The following is a 24871-nucleotide window of genomic DNA, read 5'->3' on the forward strand; positions in this document are numbered from 1 at the left end:
TTCTCTCAAGAACCCTGGTTATGGGGAGGRGGCAGTTACCTCAAAGACCCTCTGTACTGCGGGCAATCCCTTCAGGACCGCTATTTCTGGGAGGACTGGGGCAGGAGGAAAGCCCCTCAGGGCTCCCGTTAATGGGAGAACTGGGAGYGGGCAATCCCTCAAACACCCTCATTACGGGGAGAGGGAAATTACCTCACAGATCTTCATTACTGAAAGGAATGAGAGGGACATGTCTTCACAAAGAAACTGTGGTGTCTACTGGTAGGTAAGGCCAGATGCTGACAGGTGAAAGTAGCAAGGGGAGGAACGATAAATTCCATAGGAATTCCACCCATTGACACAGACTGTTATTGACCAAGGCCGTGCTAAATCCCTGGACTCAGAGAAAAAGAACAGAGACACAAAGAATAAAGGGGGAGGAGAATGCACATTAGATGGGGTCTGAATTAGGAGATTTGGGGAGTCTATACCTCTCAAGTACCTCAACCAATGGGAAAGAGAGGGAAATGCGGCCGGGAAATTGGGATAAAAAGGAGGCTGCCTCCTCCAGCAATTTGAGAAACCCCACGGAAATGCCCCATGGCCTTTCCCTTTATTCGAATAAAGTTACATGACTCCTCGGCCTCCTTTTTGGAAATAAACCTCTGATATTTGTGGATGAATTTTCCTCACATTACTGGGGGGGATCTCCTCAGTGGTCCCCGTTACTGGGAAGACTGGGGGGGAGGGGGGGGGGGAATCTCCTGGGGGGGGGGAAGAACCCCCTCAGGGACCCTCAGTACTGGGAGGACTGGGGGGGATCTCCTCAGGGACCCTCAGTACTCTGAGTAAGGGGGATCCCCTCATGTACGCCCGTTACCGGGAACACTGCGGGGGATATTCCCTCAGCCCGGGGAGGACGGCGACGTTCTGTCACAGTCACAGCCCTGCCCAGGTGACGTCAGAGCGGCGCGCGGTGTCGCGGGGGTGACGCGCGCGGGGCGGGCGCTGTGGCGCTGTCCCCGCTGTCCCCGCGGGGCCCGGCCGGACATGGCCCCGCGCGGCCGCCCCGCCGCCGCCGCCGCCGCCATGCCCCGCAGGGGCGCCCGCAAACGCCTCAAGTTCCGCGCCGACGACGTGTGCTCCGAGCGGGGTGAGAGCCGGGCCGGGACTCCGGGGCCGRATCTGGGCCGCGGCTGAGGGAGGCCGAGGCTGATGAGGGGAGCGCGGCCTGATGAGGGGAGAGGGACCTGAGTGTACTCGGGCATGAGGGAAGCCGGGCCAAGCTCAGCCCTACTGGTGCAGGCCAAAGAGGAGACTTGGGCCTGCATTAGGGCCTGAGGGAGGAGGTGGTTGAAGGGCCTGGGCCTGGCCTGAGTGGAGGGGATGAGGGGAAGAAAGTCGGTTCAGTCTCACCCAGGTATGAGCTCGACCCTTTCGGGTTTGTGCAGGCAGACACCTGCGTGTAGGAGGGATCCTCCTGCAGGGATCTGGACAGATGTGTGGGAATGAGACCTCTTTGCCTGTGGAGGAGGAGCCTGTGGCCAGAGAATCAGCCAGRCTCGAATTGGGCTGTGTGAGGGGGAATGGGATTAACACTGGCTGAAGTAGTGGGAGAGGGAGAATTGCACAGGGCTGGGCAGTATGGTGGGTCCCCTCAGCCTGGTACACAGTCTGGGATAGAGACTTGCTGGGGACTCCTGGCCTGCACCTCTCTGCTGAGGCTCACTTTCCTGCTTGTGCATCTCTTACTCGAGCCTCTGCTCCTCTGGGGATTGTTCCCTTCAGACTTCATGCCCTCTTAGCTCTTCTGTCCCCTCCCCCATAATCTCTAATCCCTCTGACCCCTGTTTTCCCCTCTGCAGTGACGGTGGCAGATTATGCCAACTCAGACCCAGCTGTCGTGAAGTCTGGACGGGTGAAGAAAGCTGTGGCCAATGCAGTGCAGCAGGAAGGTGAGTCTGTCCTGGGGCCCCTGTCTTCTCCATGCTGCCTTAATGTTTTACTGGCCTCTGCRTGACGTGGGAAACTTCTCTTCCTTAAACCTGAGAAGGTGTGTGTGTTTTAGTGCTGAAAATGAGCCTGTGCTGCTCTGCAGAATCAGATGTTAAGGGCTTAGACAGGAGGTTTTGCAGAAAGCCTGCTGCAAGTCCAGTAAGAATTGCTGAGTCTTTGTTAGTGCCTGAAATAGAAAGGCTTGGGTGCCTGCTTGAAGCAGAAAACAACATGATAAAAATATTTATTAGTTTATTACTTTATTACCTCATATGAAACTGTAGATAGCTTTATTAGCAATTAAAGTTCTTTGCATCAGGAATAAAGTTGTGATAATTCTGTCAGTCATGTGCTACAAGGAGGTCTGGGCAAATTTTGTAAACAAGTAGTTTCCTGGAAAGGTATTGCAGTATTTTGTTATCTACTTCCTCCTCATCTGGGAGCTAACACACCGCACTTGCTTGAGAAATTTTGTTGTTTAGGCCTTTAAGTGTAGCTGGTCACATCTGTTGGAGGTGGACGTTGCATTGACAGTGAACTCTCCGTAAAGGRAAACTCTTGGTTTGCTGCTGAAATCTTATGTGGTTGAAGAAAATATACTTTTGGCCTGAGTACCTGTCGGGGCAGTGGTGCTTGGGAGCATCCTCTTCAGCTGCTCCTTCTCAGCTTTTAAGATCAGAGCACCTCCATCATGCGTTGCCTCCTTTGTTTGGGGCTTCCCTCCTCCCATTCCTGCTCCTGCTTACCCTTCTGTGTTCTGTCTCCTTGAGACAAAGTCCTGCAATTCAGCATCATGCTGGCAAACTGCTGGACTTCTGTGTTCCCTGCCTCCAGCATCACCTGCTTTATCCCCGTTCCTGCTGTGTTTCTGGCTCATCTCCACATCATCCTGGTGATTCCAGGTCACATCAGTTCCCTGCCCATCCCTCTCCCAGGTCTTTGCAGTGCAGTCTCAGGGGGAGGGGAACCCCTCCTGGATAGGGGAATCCTCAGGATCTCTCCTCCCCAGCCCCAGGGCTGTGCTCCAGCTTTATCTGGTGTAGACATGACTGTGCTGCAGTCTTATCTGTCCCAGCCTTATCTGTGYGGCATGGGGTGCCATGTGCCACGCGTGGGACAGGAGCCTCTGCCCCAGCTCCAGCCTTTGGCCTCCCTGCCCTCCTGGAGCTTGGCTCAGAGTACACCCCGTCCTGGGTGTGACTGCAGCGGACAGGGAGCTTCACCAGAAGGGGAGCCAGGGCCAGGGGGAATTTTCGTGGGCTTTTTTCCTGCCCATTCTGACCCCCAGGGTGGGAGGATTACAGCAGTGAGATGAAGAGGGGATGCCTCTGCAGGATTGCAATGCAGCCATTCACTGTTCAGTGGACTTGTGTTGTTRACTCAGTCTGATTTTTCCTTTGCAGGGTGAGGCAGGCTCTTCTGAACCTCTGAGTCTCTCTCAGTTTTGTCCTCTCTTGACTTTATTTGATGTCATAACTCACTGCCATTTGTGTTACCTCCTATTTCACTCTCTTTTTGCCTATAAAAGGTCATGTGGGGAAGGCATTATGATTTGGCAGTGGGGGAAACCACTGCCATTAATGTATCCAGGTGCCTTGAATGCATCCAGGTGCCAGGAAAACATCCAGTTTACCAAACAAACCATGCAAAGCAAGGTAGAACTGGTTTAGCAAAGCACTAAAGTCAGTGGGTACAGTCAAGCTCTGTCTGAAAACTGTCTTTCTATCTGCTGTCTTTTCATTTTAAAACCTTGTTTGGTGATTAGAAATAAGAATATCTTTCACCTGAGTTTATTTATGTTCAGTTTCTTGTTTTGTTGTCATTATTTGTTTTTCTGCTACTCTGTCCCTGTGATTYAAATAGCACACTTTGCACTTCAGTGGTTCTGGTGACTGCAGTGACTGAAACTGGGATATATAAAATCTTGCTGGGCTTTGGTTTGTGCTGGGCAGAAGAGCTTGAGCACTGTAAGCCTCCTCTGAACCTCATGGTCATGTTCTGTTCTTCACCCAGCAGGTGGGGTTGAAATTCAGCTCTTGAATTAATTTCACAGTCTGTTTTCAAAGCCTTTGTGCAGCTGTGACGGTGCTGGTCTCTGTGACAGTGCCTCACACAGCTGTAATGTAGGACCACACCTTTCTTTTACCGTGACTGTCATTACTGACTCACATGTGGATTTTTCTGCCCTAACGAGCCCTCAGTTTACAGGTCAAGTTTTAAAAATAATATTTCTGAACAGGAATATGTCTAAACATGTCCCCAGAGGCAGGAAAAAAACAACCCCGGACTCCAGCTGACTCAACTTGCTATCTTCCTTGTTAGGCTAGAGTCTTTCCTTTCATTAAACTTCAGAGTAAGTGGAGCTCCTGTGTGCTTGACACTGAGTTCCATCCCTGGCGGATTATGTCATCAGCCCCAGAATGTTTGTCCTGATGGGAAGGGAGTAAGTCTTCTCCATGCTCATAAAACCATTCCAGGGCAGGTGCTGGCTTCAGGCTGAATGTGGCTGTGCAAGGTAGCTCTGCTGTGCAGGGAAACCAGTTACCTCTTAGAAAGAGCCTGTTGTTTTATTTGGTACTAAATAGCTTTGGCTAAACCAGTAGGATCTGCATAATGTGCTGGTAATCATCCTCATTGTYCGTTCTTTAAAACAAGCAGCTGAATAATTATGTTTCCAATTCACTCACCCCTGCTAATCTTTCCCTGACAAGGTAATCCATAAGCTCAGGATTTACTTGCTTGTGTCAATCACCAGAAAGCTTTAAGGCGCTGGTTCCACTGAAGCATCTCCTGAACTTGGTTCGCCTTTTCCTCTTGGCTGTCGTACTTACTGTGTCCTTTGTCATTGCAGTAAAATCCCTGTGTGGTTTGGAAGCTTCCTGTGTCCCTGCTGAGGAAGTTCTCTCCATGTCGGGAGAGTCCTGTGACAGCAGCGATGAGATGGATACCAAGGAGAGCATCAATGGGAGGGCTGCCTCGAGGAAAAAGAAGAGCAAAAGGCACAAAGGTGTGGTCACCTGCCCTCCTGGGGCTCTGTGGGCTCCTGCTGCATTTCCTGCGTGGGGAATGCTCATACTGGATGGTCACGGAGGCTCTTGGGGCATTCTGGAACTTGTGTGTGCACAAAGAAATGCCAAGTATTTAGTCATTTGTAAATCTGCTGGCAGTTGGTCACAGGAGCTGTATTTGCACAAGGGTAGAGCCTGGGACACGAAATCAAATCCTGACAGCTCCTTGCTTTTAGCAAATATCCCTGAACCTTGGAAAACAARCACTGCTATTCTAAAGAGTTATGAAACTCTGCCACTGGCCATGTTGCTTCACTGATTGAGGGGTGGTGGCAACAGGCTTGCTTTGGGGTTGAAGTGCTGTGTCCATGATGCAGTTGTTGGCAAAACAGAAGCTCTATTTTCAGGGTGTTTCCAAGGCTGTGGTTTGTTACAAATGCGTTTAGAGGGCTCTTTTCTCAGCAAGGAAGAACATTTGATCCTTGTGGCATCATAATACCTTAATTCCAGGGAGATGTATCCTTCAGCATTTACACTTTGTGCAACTCCATAGAAATCCATTGGCAACACAGTGTAAGCAGCAAACAGCTCTGCTGCACCGTGGAACCCTGCAGAATTTTCYAGTAACAGGTTGTTTTCAGGTTGGGAAGCAAATTATAAACAATTTTCTTGAGTTTAGTACTGATTTATGTAGCATGTGATCATCCACCACAGACTGAAGGTGTACAGCACTCCTCTGGGAAGGGAGTTAAAAGAGTTTAACCTCTTTTATTAAGGCATCCTTTAGAATCCAGACAAAGTAATATCTGAGTGGCTGGAGTTATGAGTCTGGGAAGACAATATTCTGTTCTACCACAGCCTTGTCTTATTTCAGCTACATTCTTAAGGAGGAAAATCAGTGTTAGAATAGTGACATTTCTATCTGCCCTATGATTTGAGCAGTGTGGAGTTTATAGCTTCTTGAGCTAGAGCTGACCCAGCAGGGAGGGTGTAGCAGCCCGTTGTGTGCCTGCCAAAAATCTGAAGGGCTGTGGGRAAGTGATCACATCCAGAGCTTTCTTTGGCAATTATCACTTGAGGATAAAGAAAGCCCTTTGTATTCACCTACTGTCTCTGGGTTAAATCTGGTACCCTTAAGTTATCAACACCTCTTCTATGCCACAGACCTCACAGCAGCTTTTCCTGATAGCACTGTGCTCAAGTTGTGTTTTCCTTCTCTTTTCTTAACCTTCCTAATGCTCAGTATTGTTCACCTATTTATATTCTTTTACAGTATTTTTTACTCATAAAGTTGGAGCATGTCTTTGGAAAAATATAGTAAACTACAGAACACTGCAGGAATGAARGGAGTGTCTGAGCCCTCCGTTCTGGCTGAGCGGTTCTGACACTTCTGAGAGGAAGAACAGGCCATTTTCTCTATCTGAATTGCATTAGAAGTTTCCCTCCAAAAAGTGTTAATGAAATTAGAGATTTAAGAAAAGCAGGTGGTTGCCAGYTGTAGAACAGAATTGCTTTCCCTCCCTGACAGAGGTCCTGCAAAAATACTGTGATCATTGGAACAAAGAATTGACAAGCCTGGCAGTGTCACTGCTCAGGGACTTCTAGTGTGAAGCAATATTAGTGACCTGTCAAATATGCACATCTGATTAAAAATGCAGGAGCTTAGCCCTTTTTACATAAAGTTGCCTCTTCATTTGCCATCCAATTTTTATTTCTCAACTTGAGTGTGATACTTCTGCTGTGAAAGGGTCAGGCATCAAAACGGGGTCCAGAAAGGCTTTGTGGTTTCCATCCTTGCGCATYGAACTTGCTTGGACAAGATGCTGAGAAAAATGACCTAATTCTGCCTGCTGTGAGCTGGGCTCCTGGATTAGAAACCTCCAGAGAACCCTTTCAGCCTAAATTCTTTGTGAATCTGCCACTTTGCACACTTGTGCAGCTGGGATAACTGTGGCAGGTGTCCAGCACAGGGGAGGTGTTTTGACCGTGTGGACGCTGATGGGAATGGGGAGCAGGCACGCTGAGGTTGTGCAGACCGGGCCTTGGGCTGACTCTATGTGTGTAAATCAGCTGCCCCCCTGTGCTGCCACGAGTGCAGCACGTGTCTCAAGGTGGGACTTGGTGGAGATGTGATGTCTTGCACTAACACACCCTCACTGCCTTTAGAAGATGCCGAAGGGGGAGGAGGAGAGGAATATCCCATCGATATCTGGCTGCTCCTGGCTTCCTACATCCGCCCCGAAGACATCGTCCGGTTCTCTCTGATCTGCAAGAAAGCCTGGACTGTCACTTGCACTGCTGCCTTTTGGACCAGGCTCTACAGAAGGTGAGACTCTAAAGGGTCTTTAAACTGGTTTTTGGAAGTTTCAGTAGTAAGCAGTTCTCTGCAGAGCTGAAATAAGGCAGTAATTCCCTGTAGGCGCAGGTTCTCTGTTTGCACGTTGATGTGGTGATGTGGGCCTCACTTGGCAAGGGATTGCAGAATAATCTTCTCACAAAGACAAGCTGGGAGAACTGGGGATGTTTAGCCTGGAGAAGAGAAGGCTTGGGGAAGCCCTTCCTGTGGCCTTCCGGTACCTTAAAGTGGCTTATAAACGGGAGACAGAGGGACTTTTTATATGGGTAGGTGGTGACAGAGYAAAGGGCAATGGTTTTAAACTGACAAAGGGCAGGGTTAAATTGGATGTTAAAAAGAAATTCTTGGCTGTGAAGGTAGTGAGGTCCTGGCACAGATTGCCAAGAGAGGCTGGGGCTGCCCTAAAGCTGGAAGTGTCCAAGGCCAGGTTGGACAGGGCTTGGAGCAGCCTGGGATAGTGGAAGGTGTCCCTGCCTATGGCAGGGGGTGGAATGAGACTAGCTTTGAGGACCCTTCCAACCCAAGCCATGCTGTGATTCCAATATCACATTTGCTTTGTATCTGAAAATGTATTTTTGTGGTGTATTTTTATAKAAAATCTCAGAGCACTGTGTTTTTTTCTGCTCGCCATGCCCCAACACTTTGTGTGTCAACCTCTCCAAGTGCTTATGGCAGAAGGTAATTTCAGTGCTGTTACTTTGCTGAAAGGCAAACATCACTGAGGGACAACTTGCCCTGCCTTGAGCTCTGATGACAGCCACCTCCCTGTAATGGGGGCTTTTTGGAGCTGTACAATGGCAGGAGTAAGTGAAAGCAAGGAGGGCAGCCTTGGACATCCTCACCCCTGATTTTTAGTGTGACATTCCTTAGCAAAGGCTCCTTTGGGATGTGATCAAGGAAAGGCCCTCAAGCACAGGCATTCAGGCTGCTCAGGCAGTGCTGAGAGCTCCAGTGAGCTCAGCTGAGAGCCCTGGAAACCTGCAGCAACCTACAGGCTATTGTGCAGCCTGCAGCTACATCGCAGTCTGGTCTCTGGGCAAACTAGGAATTGTTGGGAATTGTAGCAGGATGTGTATGCTGGAAGCCTGCCTGGGGCAGGTCAGGCCTTTGAGACTGCCACGTGATGTCCTGTCAGTAGCAAAAGCCCCTTGCAGCCCTTAGGTTGACCAGGTTCCTACACTCAGTCAGAAGTTGAGTTTTCCCCTGACATGTATCTGTTCCTGGCTGTCCCTGCCACGCCTGGCTGTGCCCTGGAGCTGACAGCATTCTTGTTGGTTTTCCAGGCACTACAGCCTGGATGCGTACTTGCCCCTGCGCCTGCGCCCGGAGTCCATGGAGAAGCTGCACTGCCTGCGCGCCTGTGTCATCCGTTCCCTGTTCCACATGTACGAGCCCTTCGCCGCGCGCCTCTCCAGGAACCCCGCCATCCCAGACAGTACTCCCAGCACTTTAAAAAATTCCAGAGTAAGTAGCATCACTCAGAAATTGGGATTTTTCTGAGGTGTTGCTGTTTCTCTTGGGTTTGTTTCTTTCTTTCCAGAAGGAAAACAGATGATGTGGAGATGGTCGCCAGTGAAGCTGGGGTGTGGGATGGTCACTAACTAGGTATTCCTAGTTGGATTTGTAAAAGTGTGCTGGTTGCTTGTGTCTGTAGAGTTACTCTTTGGAGTAACTTTTTCCTAAGTCCTACACAATACCTTTSTAACCAGCAAAACGGCCGTGGTTTCACTGGGTGTCAGAACTTCCAGGTATGTTTGCAGCTCTCCCCTCCTCTGGATGAGGCTCCATAGGATCAGCTTTTGTATTGTCTGCTTTATTCTTACACTGTCTGCCAGAGTACATCTCCCTGTAACAGGGCTCTGGAGAGCTCAGGAGTGACATTGATGCTAGGAGTTGTGTCACCCTGCTTTCCTGCMGGTCATTCATGGTCTGGTATCTGGAAGAGGTGAGGTGGTTGTGAAGGGCTGAGCATGACAAATGTGCAGAGCCAGTGTCTGCTTAGGGACTGAACTGCCCTTGTGTTGGACTGTGAAGGGTTTGTCTGTGGTRTTGGCAGGCAATTTCCATGCTCTCCCAGCTTAGAGCTCTTGCATATCATTCCTCTTTAATTGCTGTTGACCATTAACACTGAAATGCCTCTGTGTCTCGTGTTTGGTTTTAACTTKCAACTGGCTGATACTTTCTGAGCAGCTTAAGCAACAATGTGAATTCTCCACCATCCAAATCCAAGGTCAAAAACCTGTTGAATGAGGTTTTTGGAGCCAGACTGAAGTGCGTTTGGTTCAGGAGTGGTACTTTCTTTTCTGTTGAAAATAGAGGAAACTCATCTGTTTGTGACATCCCCCATTTCTTCCTTCCTCTCCCTGTCACAGTCTGTCACAGGCTCAGGGAGCATCCAGCAGCACTCAGGAGGTGGTGCTGCTGGACAGGGAAAAGCACATGGCTCTGTGTGTGGTCTTATCTCTGCATCCAGAGCTCCTCATTCTCTTCCTGAATCCCCAGGCTGGGGATCTTCTTACCAACTGTAAAAGCAAGACATTTTGAGGAAATTCCAGTTTAACTGTAGTCCTGAGCCCAAGCTGCCCCTTTGTGTGACTGTAGGAGCTGGAACCCTGAGACTGTGCTGTCAGGGTTGCCATTTCAGGAGGATTCCTGGTGACATCATAACGGCTTTGGTGCCCACTGCTAGTGCTTCTCCTGTACTAAGAGTTGGAGGAGGATCCTGTAAGTGCAGTCTTTCATTGTTCAGCTTTTTAAAAAGGAAATTAAATGGGGACGAGGCTTTGTCAGAGCAGTAGCGGTTTGACCTAACACCTTGCAGCATAAAAGAGCCACCCTGAGTCTGGTCTTGCTGTACTACTGCACTGCAGGCTCTGAGCTCCACCTGTGTGACTGTGCACAGAAATTCTTTGGCACAGAGGGTTTGGAGGAGAACCTGACACTGCCTCCCCATGTTTTGACTTTCCTGGGCTTTGGTTGTGCCTTTGTGGGTTGCTGACACTAATGGCAACGCCTATCTAAACTGCATGTGGCTAGAGGAGAGCCCAGCCCCGGGTATGATCCAACCTAGCTTTTCCTCTTTAATTTCCTTTTTTCTTTCCCTAGCCTAGCTTGTGTGGGACACTGGAGCCGTTATGGTGTCAGCAGAGGTGTTTGCCCTTTAAAGACACCCCATTATTTTGGGCGGAGCGGCAGCCGCACGGCGAGTCTGAAGGGCAGGACGGCTGACCCGAGGACGACATCCTCTGCCCCTTAGGAGGTACTGACCTTTTGTGCTTCACTACTTGCCATAGCCAAACAGGTTTCTAGGATAGGCAGTCTCTGCAGGTGAACTACAAATGCCACTGCTGGTGGAGTTAAACTCAGCAGCATCCACTGCTTACCTGGGTTAAAAAAGATCTGGAGAATGTTTTTATTGGATAAAACCTGAGGACTTCTTCCCCTCAGGTGGAGGTTACTCCATGCATGTTTCTGAGCTTGACTCCACAGAGCTTTGTTGTTCACATCATGAAGATTGTGGAGATAAGGGTCCTTTAAGGACTCTTGTTTATGGACATGACTCAGAGTTGAAGCAGAGGGTCTTGTATTCCCTTTAGTCTCAATTTCAGAGCCCCTGTGATGGAGGCTGGCTCTAGCTTTGTTTTACTGGGATCACTTCATCCTGGAGTGAAGTTAAATGTGTGCTTTGCCCTCTCCCTTCAGGAGAGACTCTGTATGGATCATAGAGAGTTTTCTTCACCCACATTTTTCCTCCTTTTCCTGCTGATAACRGTGAAATATAAGACCAGCTGTGGTAGGCTGGCATCGTGGTGTGGGAATTCTTTGAGGGATGGCTGGATTGACTTGCCAGGTTCTTTCCTTGGCGATTGAAGGCTGGTTGCCTGTACTGACTGGTAGGCAGGGATTTCCCTCCTACAGGAGTTCTGCTGAGCCTCCTGCTCCAGAATGAGCTGCTGGGGTGGAGCCTGTAGCCCACACAGTGATAACCGGCTGAAATTGGAGCAGTCCTGGTGTCTGTCTGCGTGGGAGGGCTGTGCTGGTGGCCTCTGAGGCTGTTGGAGGCCGATTTCTCATTTTCTTTTGAAAAGGGGCAGGAGGTTGGTCAGTGTGCTGTCCTAGCTGGGGTTTTGGACTCTGAATAATGACAGTCAGTGCTGGTAATGTCAAGGTCAAGGTCTCCATTTGACACCACCGTGGCTTGGGAACTTCCTTATCCATCACCTCATAGTTCATATACTGGTCTTTGCATTTCCCTCTGGATCTTTCCCTTCTTGATCCTTATTCTGTTCGCTGTTGTCCCTCACTTTAGCCTGGYTTGGAGCCCAGTTTAATGGGAATTGCTGGTGGGTGGAAGGAATGGGAGAATCAGCAGCACTCATCCCTGCCCTAGAAAAGGGGCAAATGGAACAACAGGATTTTTCTGTTTGGTGCATCAGTGGCTATATGTGGTATTCTCCAGTAACATGAGGAGTTGGCAAACTTGAAACTGGGAGATCTACACTGCTGAGAGGGTTCTTTAAACATAATTAGTTTGAATAAATGGCTCATAATTGCACCTATGTAATTGTGTTTGCAATTGGAAGCTTTTATGATCTGTTAAAACTTATTTAAAGTGTTGCTTCTAAGGGTTTCATAATTTTGTTTCTTTCTTCCACCTCAGTGTCTGCTTTTCTGGTGCAAAAAGATTRTAGGGAACAGACAAGAAGCAATGTGGGAATTCAACTTCAAGTTTAAAAAGCAGGTATGAAAGARGAACCAGATCAGCTATGACTTTTGTTTGAAGCAGAAATTATTTTTCTGGGGGTTAGAAGGGAAGTCAGAAACTTTTTGTGTATTCAGACAGTAAATGCAATCTGATTCCCATGGTAAACTAAAGCACATTCTGGAACTACACTCAGTTTTCAGTCTGTGTTACCAAGATATTTAGAATCCCACATTTTTATTTCTTCCTTTGGTGTCCTTTCCCTGCTGTAAGATGTGGATCATTTACTGCAATTAATCTCACTTTTTGCTGATTGCTGCCAAAACCCAGACTATCTGACTGCAGTAGTCAACATATTGACCAAAATCTGCAACTTCTTGTTTCACCATTGCCAAGATTTCTCTGAGAAGTGAAGACAGCCAGCGCTGCCAGGGAAAGCTCCAGTACTGGATCTGGGGAGAAGCCAGTAATTTCAGGCAACCTGGGGAATTGTGCAGGTTTCCCCTCTAAAGATAAATGGTCCTGCAAAATGCCCATCCTGAATGATGAGATTTGTTGTTAATGTGCCACTTTGCCCAGACACATGGGGAGGAGGAGAGACCCTGCCAGGGGGCACTGGGGAGGAGCAGCCCAACCCAGCAGAGGTTCCTGCTTTGCTTCATTAGCTCTCTTTCTTTCAAGTCCCCCAGATTTAAGAGCAAGTGTTGTAAAGGTCTCCAGCCCCCAATCCAGTATGAGGAAGTGCACACAAACCCGGATCAGGATTGCTGCCTGCTGCAGATCACCACCTTCAACTTCATCTTCGTGCCAATCGTCATGGGCATGACCTTCACCTTGGTGAGTGGGGGGAAAGCTGCCAGGCTTTGCAGGTGAGGTTCCTGAAGGGAACCTGAAGAGGGCGTCTGGAATCATGGTTGGAAGAAACCCACAGGGATCATGGAGCCCACAGGGAATATTGAGCCCAGTTCCTGGCCCTGCGCAGGGCAACCCCAAGAATCCTACCCAGTTCCTCTTTGGGACTGTGTGAATCCCACTGCTCTACAGCAAACCAGTTCTGGGAATCTTATGGTTAATGAAGAGAGGAAATGTTCAGCATCTCAGTTTAACTTCTCCATTTCCTTCAGCTCTTCCCTGTTTGGTGCAGTAAACAGAGAGGATGTAGAGAATGTGCCGGGAGCTGTGGTGGTGCAGTGTCTRGGGGCAGGTCAGTTACCAGAATTACAGCAGGTACAGGAGACAGGGAGCAGCACAAGTGGAGGTCTACCCCTCTGTGGAAAATACCTCTTTATAACAATAAATTCTGAGAGGAAAATCCCACATGAACAAACTCACTGAATGTGTGTTTGGTCCATGATTGGGAGGAAGAGCAGCTTTGGAACAGACTCCCCCAAACTGGGCTCAGACAGCAGCAGAGCAGCAGTGTTTGGGCAGCTCTGTGGTGAACAAGGGGCAGCACAGGGGCTGTGCTTGGGAGTTGGGGTTTCAGAAGTGACCAGTGCTCAGGAGTGTTTCAGTCTGGCCTCAGTAAGGAGTTGGACAGTGAGTTCCAGGCTTCTCAAGACAGCCGCTTGCTTCCATGTTCACTTAGAATCAGACTCATAAAATTACTTGGATTGGAAAAGACCTTTAAGATCTTCAAGCACTGCTGTGCTTGCCCTTAACTCATGTCCCAAGTGCCACAGGCAGGCCTTCTGAACACTGCAAAAGATGGTGACTCCACCACTGCCCCAGGCAGTTCCAATGTTTTACAACCCTCTTACAACCATTACAAATTCCAGTTTGATTATTTGGGGCTGCCAGACAGAGTGTTTGGCTCCATTGCTGTAGCCTGAGAGTGTGACTGTGTGAAACACCTTAGGCTTGTACAATTCAGAAGAATTTATGAAGTCTAGAAGCATTGTGTTGAGGGCTGTGTTGGTCACTGTGACTTTCTGAAGCAGCTCTGGTCTCCTCTCTTGCAGTTCACCATCTCGGTGAGCACGGACATGCGGCATCACCGCGTGCGCCTGGTGTTCCAGGACACGCCCGTGCGCAACGGGAAGAAACCGCGCCTGGAGCAGGGGGTGCAGGTGGTGCTGGACCCTGTGCACAGCGTCAGGCTCCTGGATTGGTGGCACCCACAGTACCCCTTCTCCCCAAAGGCTTAGTGCTCTCCTGAGGCTGCAGGAGCCCGCAGGGGACTCAATCTGGCAGGCTGAAGAGAATTTCTAGGAACCAGGAAATCCTATTTTTATTTCTGAAATAAATTCTGCAGACTCCTTGCAAGTGGTTGAAGCTGCTGAGCTAGTTTGTATGTATATAACTTCTGGTCAGTAATGGGCAGAGCTGAGTGTAAAGCAGAAACTATTTGTAAACACACTTTTATGTAAAATTGACATTTTATGATTTGAAAGGAGCTCCCTGGAACTGTTCATTTAAAATCCTTTTGGTGCTAATCAAAGTGGTCCTGTGTTCTCTTGTTCGGGAAGAAGCAGGAGGTTTTGCTTTCCAAGAATTTTCCCCTTTGCTTTCCAGGAACAATTTACAAACAAAATCCATGTTTATTTTACTGCAGCAGCATTGTGTTTGTGCACAGTGTGATATTTCAGTGTCTGAGAAGCAGTGATCAACAGTAATTTTAATTCCCAGCCCAGCAGGTCCAAGTTTCAGAAAAGAAAAAGGCATAAATGATCAAACAAAGGAATTACTTCAGAGGAGTCATAAGGCAAAAGTCTCACTYGAATGTAAAGGTACTCAAGTTCTCACACTGGTGTTGTTCTTTGAAAAGAAGATCTAAACTTTTAAAACCAGAAGGTCCTTCTCAGTGAAGATAAACAGGGAGGGAGAGGAGCTGGAGGGGATAAACTAAAATAACTGAAGCAGTGATGAAGGACTCAACTCTGTGTCTTTTCTAAGAGCAGTGTGGAAATCTTTCCTGTTGAAAGCCCCCAAGCAACCACTGATCTGGCATTTGACTAAACAAATTGATTTYTGTGAGGAAGAAGCAATCCTGAAACTTCTGTGGCTCTGGGCTGACTGAGAAGTGAGGGGTGCAGRGGCTGGAACTGTCAGGAGTGTGGTCTGACCAGAATGAACCGGGCTGGAGGTTTGATTGAAGTCATGGCTGCCTGGGGAGGTGCAGAGGAGGTGCTGCAGGGCAGGGGAGCAGCTGTGCARATACAGCCTCTGGACTGAGCCTTGCTGCCTATCAGATACCAGCACCTCAGTCCTACTGCACATCACATCTGGTCCCAAGCAGGAGGAACAGCACTTGTCCGTGTAGAATGTCCAGTGAAGCTCCTGGAAGGAGAGGGAGTTTGGCCATCTTGGTTTGGACTCGGTGATCCTGTGAGTCCCTTCCAGCTCAGAATATCCTGTGATTCTGTGACCCCACATGACCCTGGTATGGCTGCCCATGAGGAGTTACTTGCACATGCCTCTGCCACTCTGTAAATCGCCACCAAGGACATCTGCCCGAGCCTTGGATCTATGTTGGAGGCTCTTCATGGTGACTTCAAATACATTTGGGACAGCTCCTGCCTCACAGTTCCCCTTTCCACCACTGCTGAACGTCTGTTGATGCCAACAGGTAAGTTTTGAGGTTAAATTGGTTTAGTAGAGATACAGGGCAAGGAAAATGTATTGTCCCTGTGATCCTGAGGCTGCTATGATAGCAGAGACTGGGCTGTGTTGTGATTGTGGTGCAGGAGAGGCAGGACAGGGTTGGGGCTGGAGCTGTGTGTGAGAGCTGCATCCCCAAAGAAGTGAGCCTTCCATCCCCTAGGAAGTGAGCCTTCCATCTCCTAGGAAGTGAGCCTTCCATCCCCTATGAAGCTGCTCCAGGGCAGTGGGGGACAACAATCTTTCTTTTGCTGTGGGGTTAAGCACCACTGAGCTCAGAGACATGTGTTCAATGCTCAGATGGGAAAGGTCAGGCAGTGTAATGTGGTCAGGCTGCAGTTTCCTGTTGTCTCAGAGGTGGTTTCTCACCGAGAGCCTGGTTCTGACTGTGCTTCAGGCTGTTTGCTGCTATATTCCCTGAAAACTCCCTGTTGCAGAATGATGTCAGGGCTGTGTGCCTGGTGATTGCTGCTTGTGCAGGGTCTGCAGGGTGGGAGCAGAGAGTTTTGGTTCCTTGCTCAGGCTGCTGGCAGCAGCATGRAGCAGGCTGGTGTCTGTGTGAGGCTCTGCCCTCAGCTCTGGGGAGCTGCTGCGGTTGGGCCCTGCTCTGGCTCCTGTGCAGAGCTACAGGACGGCTCCTAGGGCTGGGCATTCCTGCCATCTGGCAAAGCAGGAATACCTTCTGATCAGGCAGATGGCACATCCAGGGGGCAGGGGTGCTTGGCAGCTCCCACAATTCCCTGGCTGATCCCAAGCGATGCAGCCAGAGCGGCAGCGCAGGCTGTAACACCAGGAAGCAGGTGGACGGGATGTTTCCTGCAACCAACAGACTTGCTGGATTCAAATATGGATATTTAGATACAGATAGATGCCTGTAAGCTAGAGGTGCGCCTCCTAGGCCAGGCTTTTTCTAGGCTGAAATGTATAAAATGTGCAAGAACAATCCTCAGTCTTTCCTTTACAAAGCTCCTGGTGACCCCATTTCTGGAGCTGTGTTGATCAGCAGTGCTGGCAGGGACTGGGGACCTATTCTGGTCTGTGTGGGGAGGCTGGGGAGTGACAGGGATGCTGTGGAAAGGGGACTCTGCCTCTGTGTAGAGCTGCAACTGCAGGTGTTCCTCTTGACCCTTACCCAGAGCACCTGAACCCTGTGCTGAGCTTTGCTCAGTGATGGAATGACACCAGAGCTCAGCCCAAGCAAGGGATTGCCACTCTGGTCCCCAAGCCCAGCCTCTCTTGAAGCCTCATTGCCAAAAAAGCCCTCTTTGGTGTTCTCCAGGGTGGGATGCAGAGAGTGCGTGGGCAGGAGCGGCTGTGGTTTGGTGTCATGTGTTTCTGTAGCACATGGCTCAGAGGGGTCCCTGTGGTGTGGAAATGGAGCCCCAGACCAGAGCGCGGTGGCTGTCCCTGTGCCCTCCCTGCTGTGTGAGGCCCTGTTCTACCTCTGCTTTGTCCTCGTGAATAATGGAAGGGCTGTAAAAAAGATCCTGCCTGGCTCTCTGGTTTCCTGGGGGGAGACAGGAAGGCTTGGCCACCACCTCTTCCTGCTCCTGTCCTTGTCAAGGGATCTGGTGTCCAACAGGAGCTGAGCCAGGTAAGGAGAGGCCTGGAGGCTTGGGGAAGAGGGTGGGCCCTGTCGTGGGTCCTCTGTTGCCTATCCCACCCCAGTCCTCAGCTCTGGCTCCAGCGGGGGGAACTGGTCCTCCCCAGCCCCCTGAGCTGGGTCTGCTTGTGCAGCCACAGGCCCCTCTCAGGCCAGCCTTTGCACATGGGACTTCTCTTTCTTCTACAGCTTATTCCCAAAGCAAGCAAAAACGTGCCTTTTAGGCTCATTTCAGCCACCTCCCTGTTTCCCCAGGTCAAATATTTTGGTGAGCAGAGCATGTTTGGGTTTGGGGACAGCGGGAGGTTTGAGAGCAGTTCTGGGTGCCAGACCCAGGTTGGTTCCTGGGCACTGGGGCTGTGCCATAKCCCTCACAGTGGGGACTTGCTCCATAGCACAAGGGATGGCTGAATGAACTGGCTCAGGCTGGGCTTGTGGCACCTACTTTGAGGGCAAGAGGACCCAGGACCTTTGCCTGGACCCCAGGAGCTGTGTCCTGGCTGTGGATTCCTTTCCCTGCTCCTGGCAGACTCATGGATGTGCCTGGAGAGGGTCAAATCCCACCCTAGCACTGCATCCTGGGGCAGCCTGTGGGGACCAGCAGGGGATTTGGTGGCCCTACTGCTCCCCTTGCTGGCTGTTCTTGTGGCAGGGCTGTTGCACCCTGAGTGTTGGGGACCCAGGGCTGTGCTGGGGGACCCCAGGGCTGTGCTCGGTGTCACAGCCCTCCCCCTCTTCCTTTCTGCAGGGATGGGAAGGACCTGGTTTCCTTCCTGTGCACGGGTGGGGGTCAGGAGCAGCTGTGATGAGCCCTACAACCCTTCCCACTCTGCAGCTGCTGCCGAGCCCTACAACCCTTCCCACTCTGGGCCACCAAGCAGCAAAGCTCTACTGGGCTGCACCATACCAGCTCCCTTGGCTCTCCTGGCATCCTCCAGCCCTGCCCGGGTGGGAATCCTGGACTGCCCCTGCTCCAGTGCAGGTGGGGTATCCCCACTGAGCCCCTGGGACCCCCTGGGACAGAGCCACTGCCATCCCACTATGGGAATATAAGGATGTAAAACCAAACCACAAGGGAAAAGTGAAACTCAGCAGATCTGGGAGCCTGGGGACRTCTCTTCCTCCTTCCCAGCACCATCACCTGCTTCCAGCCCTACCTTATCTCTCCGCAGCCACCTTTGACCTCACACAGGCATCCCAGGCTGCATGTGCTCCCGTGGAGAGCAGCCAGGGCTCACAGTCATCATGGGGGATTTGTAGAAGGCGGAGCCAGGCAAGAGATGTGGGGCCTTCCTGAAGGTAGGGGAGGTCCAGGCCAGCAAGGAGAGAAGGGAAGTGGGATCCACGCTTCTATGTGAATAAATAGGGTGGGTGGGATGGAGGGGAAGGGAAGGGACTTGCTCTCCATTCAGTTGCTGTGGGTGAGTTGCTGTGTGGGAAGGAGCTGATCTGGTGGGGGTCAAGTGATGTTATTGGTGACTTTTGGGTGTCCCAGAGCCACATTCCTGCTCTGGGTCGGGAGCAGGGAAACAGTGGGAGAAAAGCAAAGCTTGGAGGGTGGGGGAGCTGGGAGCAAACCGGGCCATGGAAGGGCACCGTGTGGCCCGTGTTGGCTCATTGGGACTAGAAGGGGCTTCATTCCCAGCCCAGCTGTGATGCCCAGCTGGGGAGTGAGGAGCTGGGGTCTGCCGGGAAGCCGTGGGGTCYTGGGGGTGCATCCTGGGTGGGATTCAGGCTCTGCCCTGGCCCGGGGTACCAGGGCTACAGTTCTGGCTCTGCAGCCCCAAAGGTTTTTGCCACCTCAGCACAAGAGCTGGAAAATAAACGGGTGAAGTGGCAGGTTCATGCCAGAGTTTGGGATGCTGAGGCTTGGCAAAGAGCCCCGGCAGGAGTTGGTGCTGCCCGGGAGACTGGAGCTGCCAGCGGGGATGGGGTGGGTGGGACACAGACGGTGCCATGCTGGGATGCCCGTCCGTGGTGCCGCCGTAGTTCCCACGGTGGGCTGGGAGCCTCTGGCCCGTCGTACGCAAGGCCCCGCTGGCCTGGCCGGTTCTCYGAGGCTCCTGGGGCAGAGGACGCCGGCGGATGCTCCTCCTCTGCGGGAGGCAGGCAACGACTCGGGGTGGGGCTTTGCTGAGCGAGAAGCCAGAGTCCGGCCAGCCCGGGGAAGTTACCAGGGCCGAGCACCCCGGAGAGGCAAGGCTGCCGCCCACCCGTGAGTCTCTGCCCTCGGTGGGTGCGTCGGAACAGGGCTGGCCAGGAGCCATCTCCTGATGCTGTGAGAAGGGGTGCCTGGGGACCCGAGGGTGAGGGCAGGGGGCTGGGCTGGGGATCCCCRGCTGTCAGTGAGGGGAACAGGATTGGTGTAAGTGTTCCCTTGCCCAACTTCCTGCAGGGATACCTCTGTGCTGTGGGACACCTGGGCTGGCTGAAAGCTTTGGCTTCCGGAGCTGTGTGCTACTGGAACAGGGCATTTGCCCCCCTTCCTCCCTGTGGAACAACCCCTGCAGCAGACACCCACTGACAGTGGGGCCAGACCCTGGACTGGCTCCCAGAGCCCCCATCCCATGCAGCCCTGAATGGCCACCATTTGTCCATGGGGGACGTTGTGCTGCCACAATTTGAAGTGTCCCTCCTCCATTTATGGTGCTGGGTTCCATCCCACTCCTCACCATCCTGGGGACCCCCAGGAGCACTGGAGCCGTGCTGCAGGAGAGTCAGTGTTTACTCTGCTGGGTGACACAGCCTTTGTGCCTCAGTTTCCCCCAGCATGGAAAGGCAGTGGGAAGGGAGCTCTGGCTGTTCCCTCCTCCTTGTGCAACCAGCCCTGCTCTTCCCGGTGCTGRCGGAAGCAGATGGAGCCGCCCGCACGCCGGGAGCTTCCTCATAGCCTCGTGGGACCGAGGCTGGGGATGGACTGTTCCTTCCCCTGCCCTGGACTGAGGCTGGGGAGTGGAGGAGTTTGGCTCCATGCAGGTGGCTCTCAGCTCCTCCTGGCCAATGTCCCCACAGTGGGGTGGCTTTTGGGGACATCTAGAGTGGGATACTGAGCTGTGRGGAAGGTACATGAGGTGCTGGAGCAGTGTGTGGGGACAAAGATGCTCCATGGAGACACTTTGAGCGGGAGTGGGAAGATGCTACACCCCTGGTTGTGTCCACCTACCTGGGCTGCTTAGTTTCTCCATGGAGGCAGAAATCCAAACCCCAGTTAGGGGGTTAATTATGGGGCAGCACTTACTACCTTCCATTCTGTTCTGTGCCTGTGACTGCTGTTCCCCATGGGCTCCTGGCTCCTTGGGTGAAGCTCTTGCCTGTGAGAGCTGGGGGTGCTGAGCAGCACCTTGTTTTCCATGCAGGATGGGCCATTGGCAGCCAGACATTCCCTAGCAGCCAGAAAAATCTTTATCCACCCAGAGTGGCCAAAGGCCCAGCCTGGCATGTTGGTCAAGCCTCACCCTTCCCAGCTCACCCCCTGGCTGTGGCTGCAGATCCTGGATGTCCAGGCTTGGAAATCCACCTCCAGGGTGGTGTCAGGATGTGATGTTTCCATGGCTCATATAGATTCCTAATGCTGCTCCCCCTCCCCCCTGCACTGGTGAGGTCCCCATGTCCCCAGAGCTATATGGGATGGAGAGGCCCCGCTCTCTGCTGGCGCCTGGACAAAGATTTTGAGCAGCTTCAGGAGCTTGCTGTGCCTGCTGGGGCTCAGCCCTGCCCCGCCTGGGAGCGCGGCTCTCAGGCTCCAAGTGTTTATCTCCAAGAAGCGAGCTGTGTCCCTGGACAGGGTCAGTGCTCCAAGGACGGAGTGCCTGTGGGTCGGGGCCACGTGCTCAGCACCAGCCTCTTGAGATGCTAACAACCCCCCTAAAGGACTTCTGAGCATGAAAACTGGAGGGTTCTCCTGAAAATAAGCCCAGCACACTCTCCAGGGCAGCAGCCCCAGAGGTGCTGTGCTCCCATCTGTGTCTGGGGCCTGCAGGTGGGCTCAGAGCATCCCCTGCACAGCGGTAGTTGGAGCAGGAAAATGTTCCAGCAGTCCTGGGAAGCCCATCCTTGGTTTGGGAAGGCTTAGGAGGATTTTTTCTCCACATCTGCATTCAAAGCCGTTTTGACCAAGCCAAGGCATGGCACTGTGAGTAGCTTGGATGGGGCTGAGGGTGTTTGCCCCTCCCCGGGCTGGGCACTCCCCCGGGCTCAGCTGCTCCTTTTCCAGGGCAGCACGGTCATATTTATAATGGAAAAAACCCAGGCAAACACAGGAGCCCTTTAGCCTCCTGCCACGCCTCTGCTACAAGGTAAAATATCTCAAGAGTACTGCGACTTCCTTGAAGGTGACACTGTTCCCTCAGGGACACCTTTCTTGTCCTACAGAGCAGGGGACGTGGTTGGGACAGGGCTGGGACAGGGCAATCTGGTGCCTGCCTAGAGGAAAGTGGGGAGCTGCTTCCTCCTCACCGTGCTGGAAGAGCAGCCTGGGCCCATTTAATACCAGAGTGTTTTCCAGGGCTTGGTGCCAAGTCCTAGGGTGTCAGTGAGTGGTCCTGGGGTGTTCCCACAACCTGAAAGCCTTTCTGGAGGCACTGTCACCCGCATTTCTTCTGCCTCCAGCTCTGGGGTGCTGCTTAGGGTGTCCCAGGGCAGCCGAGGTATCCTGGGACTTCTTGGGAGGATTTTGTACCTGGCTGATTTTGTCCTGGTCAGGTTGGGGTGTCCCTGCCCCTGCCTGCCCAAAGGGGATGGTACACAAATGTCCCCTGATGCCCCATGGCTACCCCTGGGTTCTCTGGGCAGGGGAGTAGTCCCAGGGGTGCATCCAGGTGCTGTCCAACTGTCCCATCCTGGGGGTGGTGGCTTTACCCAGCTGTGCCCTGATGTGTCCCCTCTTCCCAGGCCTCAGCCGGCAGGGGCCATGCGATGCTCCCTGAAACGCTCCCTCACGGCTCTGCTTGCTGCCTCCTTCCTCCTCCTCCTCCTTCTCCATGGGGGCAACCGGCAAGAACAGGAACCCCTGGAGGTGAGTCCCCACCCAGTGATGTCCCACTGGAGAGGCCACTGGAGCATCCTCCATCCCTTCCTGCCTCACATGGACCTGACCTCAGTTCTGCTCCCTTCCCTGTCCCATGTCACCCCCAGCCYCGAGGTGTGCCTTCTTCTCTCCTTGGGGTTGCACTGGGCAGCTGGACCCCACTGAATTCAGGAGTTGGRAGGGCAGGACAGGGACTCCCCTTCGCTTCTGGGTCCCGCTGTTGTTATCCCTCCTTGCTCATGTGTCCGTGGTGCTCTGGGGTCTGACTTGGCTGCCTGTGGCTCCCATGCAGGTGGAGCTCAGGGGCCTGGCCCCCGACACGATCCTGCAGCTGCTAAAGCCGGAGGGAGCCCAGCGCATCCTCAGGGACATGGCCGAGCCCTCTGCACTTCACAATGTCTCCTACCAGCTCCTCGCTGGCTCCCKGGTGCCCCGAAAAAGTGAGTAGTCCTGGCCCCCAGAGCAGGGCTCTGGGTGTGCACATCTGTCCCAGCACAGACCTGCCCCCTCACTGCTGCTGGGGCAGGGAGGGGTGTGTCCATCCTTTTTGGGCTGGGACCTGTGCACAACCTCCTCCAAAGCCTCCATAGCCTTCGCTGCTCGCTCTGGGCATGGAGGAGTTGGAGAAGCTCCACGTGCTCCAAGTGGGGTCCAAGTTTCTGCACCTCAGGACTGGGGTGACCTCAGGTTTTTGGGTCCCAAGCCTCTGTGGGGAAATCCTATCTCCCTGGGGTTGAGGTTCCAGTGGAGATGGGGAGCTGGACCATTGGGACACACCCACAGTGTGGGAGAAGTGGGCCAAGCTCTTGGACAKGTGCACAAGAAGCAAGTCCCACACAAACCCCTGGGAAGGAGTTCAGGACAACCCCCTGTGYGGTCATGCTGGAACCCACATGTGGGATGGTGCTGCCCAGACCAGCAGCAAGAGAAGCTGAACCAAGGCAGCCACTGCTGGGCTGTGGGGCCTGATCCCAGTGTGGATGCATCTCCACAAGGGAGGAGTAGGGAACACTTCCACGATGTCCAGCCATGCCAATAAGCCATTCCTGGCCTGTAGACTCTGCACTGTTACTTGCCTGCATTTGGCTTTTTTAAGGTGTTTTTCAGGAATATTTCTTCCTCAGAGAAGCCCCTGCCTCCTCATCTTCTCTTGCTGCCATTTGGGCCAATTTTGGGCCCCTCCTGAGATGCTGGAGGCTTCAACTTTAGGAAGGATCTACCAGCCTTGGACACAGGGCTACAAAAAGCACTGTTCATGTGGGCTGGTCATGGGAAGAATTTTTTGGAGCCCTCTCCTTACATCTTGCAGGGAAGAATATCGCCATGGTGATCCCAGGTCACCCCTGTCCTGCTCGTACCTTTCCTTGTCTTGCAGAATTCCTGGCAGTGGGATTGGCATCTGTGCAGAGGCCACGTGGTTTCTACCTCCCAGCCACACTCGAGTCCCTCTTCAGCCAGTCCACAGAGGAGGAGCTGCAAGAGATGGTGGTGGTGGTGCACCTGGCCGACACGGATCCTGGCTGGAACGTGCATGTCGCTGCCACCATCGCCCGGAAATTTGCTCGCCACATCCTTCTGGGCCGCCTCCTGCTCATCCACGCTCCCCTTGAGTTCTACCCCACCCTGGAAGGCCTCAAGAGGAACTTCAACGATGCAGAAGAGCGGGTGAGGTTCCGCTCCAAGCAGAACGTGGACTACGCCTTCCTGCTTGCCTTTGCCGCCAACCTTTCCTCCTACTACCTAATGATTGAGGATGACGTGTGGAGCGCCAGGTCCTTCCTGACGGCCATCCGCAGGGCGCTGGCTTCCCAGGAGGGCTCTAACTGGGCCACCCTCGAGTTCTCCAAGCTGGGCTACATCGGGAAGCTCTACCGCTCCAGTGATCTTCCTCGCCTGGCTCACTTCCTCTTCCTCTTCTACCAGGAAATGCCCTGTGACTGGCTGCTGGTTCACTTCCGCCAACTGCTCACCCAGAGGGACGTGATCCGCTTCAAGCCATCCCTCTTCCAGCACATGGGCCGCTACTCCTCCTTCCAGGGCACCATCAACCGGCTGGAGGACGAGGATTTCCAGGCTGACGCCTTGGACCTCCCAGACAACCCACCAGCATCCCTGTACACCAGCATGTCTGTCTTTGAGAACTACGAGCCCCTCAAGGCCTACAGCTCAGCACAAGGGTACTTTTGGGGCAAAGACCCAGCAGCTGGCAGTACCTTTTCCATCGTGTTCCAGCAGCCAGCCCGGGTCAGCCGTGTGCGGGTGCGTACAGGGTCCGCAGAGCGCCCGGGTGATTTCCTGCACGCGGGGCTGCTGGAGCTGGGCCAGCACCGGGACCATGGCCGGGACTGCTCCTCCTACGTTCCCGTGGGCTCCTTTGAGAAGGGGACTGCTGAGCAGCGGGGTCTGGAGAGGGTCCTTCCTGGGCCTGTGGAGTGCGTGAGGATCCGGGTGACCCGGGACCAGAGCGAGTGGCTTATCATCCAGAGCATCGACATCTGGACCATGGCAGGCACCTGACCTCGGGTGTGGCAGGATGTCAAAGCAGCTGGATTTGGTTCTAAGAGCTTTATTTTTTTCATTCCCGTTTTGGATAAGTTATTGA

The 24871-nt window shown here is 52.6% G+C and overlaps 2 protein-coding genes across 7 annotated transcripts; both read left to right on the plus strand.

Annotated features, from left to right (window-relative positions):
* Positions 1 to 991: 991 nt before the first annotated feature.
* On the plus strand, positions 992 to 14305 carry TMEM183A (transmembrane protein 183A). 3 transcript variants are annotated; one of them, XM_057374419.1, is made up of 8 exons: positions 992 to 1132; positions 1845 to 1934; positions 4826 to 4981; positions 7149 to 7308; positions 8622 to 8802; positions 11999 to 12079; positions 12722 to 12877; positions 14002 to 14305. In XM_057374419.1, exons 1-8 carry the CDS (start codon positions 1030 to 1032, stop codon positions 14185 to 14187), a joined length of 1113 nt encoding a protein of 370 aa, XP_057230402.1. In that variant the 5' UTR covers positions 992 to 1029; the 3' UTR covers positions 14188 to 14305. The 3 variants fall into 3 exon arrangements, with proteins under 3 accessions (XP_057230402.1, XP_057230403.1, XP_057230404.1); XM_057374420.1 differs by having other exon boundaries at positions 7152 to 7308; XM_057374421.1 differs by lacking the exon at positions 14002 to 14305 and adding an exon at positions 13165 to 13967.
* On the plus strand, positions 8739 to 24847 carry LOC130578366 (alpha-1,6-mannosyl-glycoprotein 4-beta-N-acetylglucosaminyltransferase-like). 4 transcript variants are annotated; one of them, XM_057374415.1, is made up of 4 exons: positions 8739 to 8802; positions 22134 to 22257; positions 22562 to 22709; positions 23645 to 24847. In XM_057374415.1, exons 2-4 carry the CDS (start codon positions 22153 to 22155, stop codon positions 24784 to 24786), a joined length of 1395 nt encoding a protein of 464 aa, XP_057230398.1. In that variant the 5' UTR covers positions 8739 to 8802; positions 22134 to 22152; the 3' UTR covers positions 24787 to 24847. The 4 variants fall into 4 exon arrangements, with proteins under 4 accessions (XP_057230398.1, XP_057230397.1, XP_057230396.1 ...); XM_057374414.1 differs by lacking the exon at positions 8739 to 8802 and adding an exon at positions 14384 to 15608; XM_057374413.1 differs by lacking the exon at positions 8739 to 8802 and adding an exon at positions 19197 to 19458.
* The last annotated feature ends 24 nt before the right edge of the window (positions 24848 to 24871 follow it).

This window comes from Malurus melanocephalus, unplaced genomic scaffold (assembly GCF_030028575.1).
Source record: "Malurus melanocephalus ecotype Western Australia unplaced genomic scaffold, MMel_1.1 scaffold_224, whole genome shotgun sequence".
NCBI lineage: Eukaryota > Metazoa > Chordata > Aves > Passeriformes > Maluridae > Malurus > Malurus melanocephalus.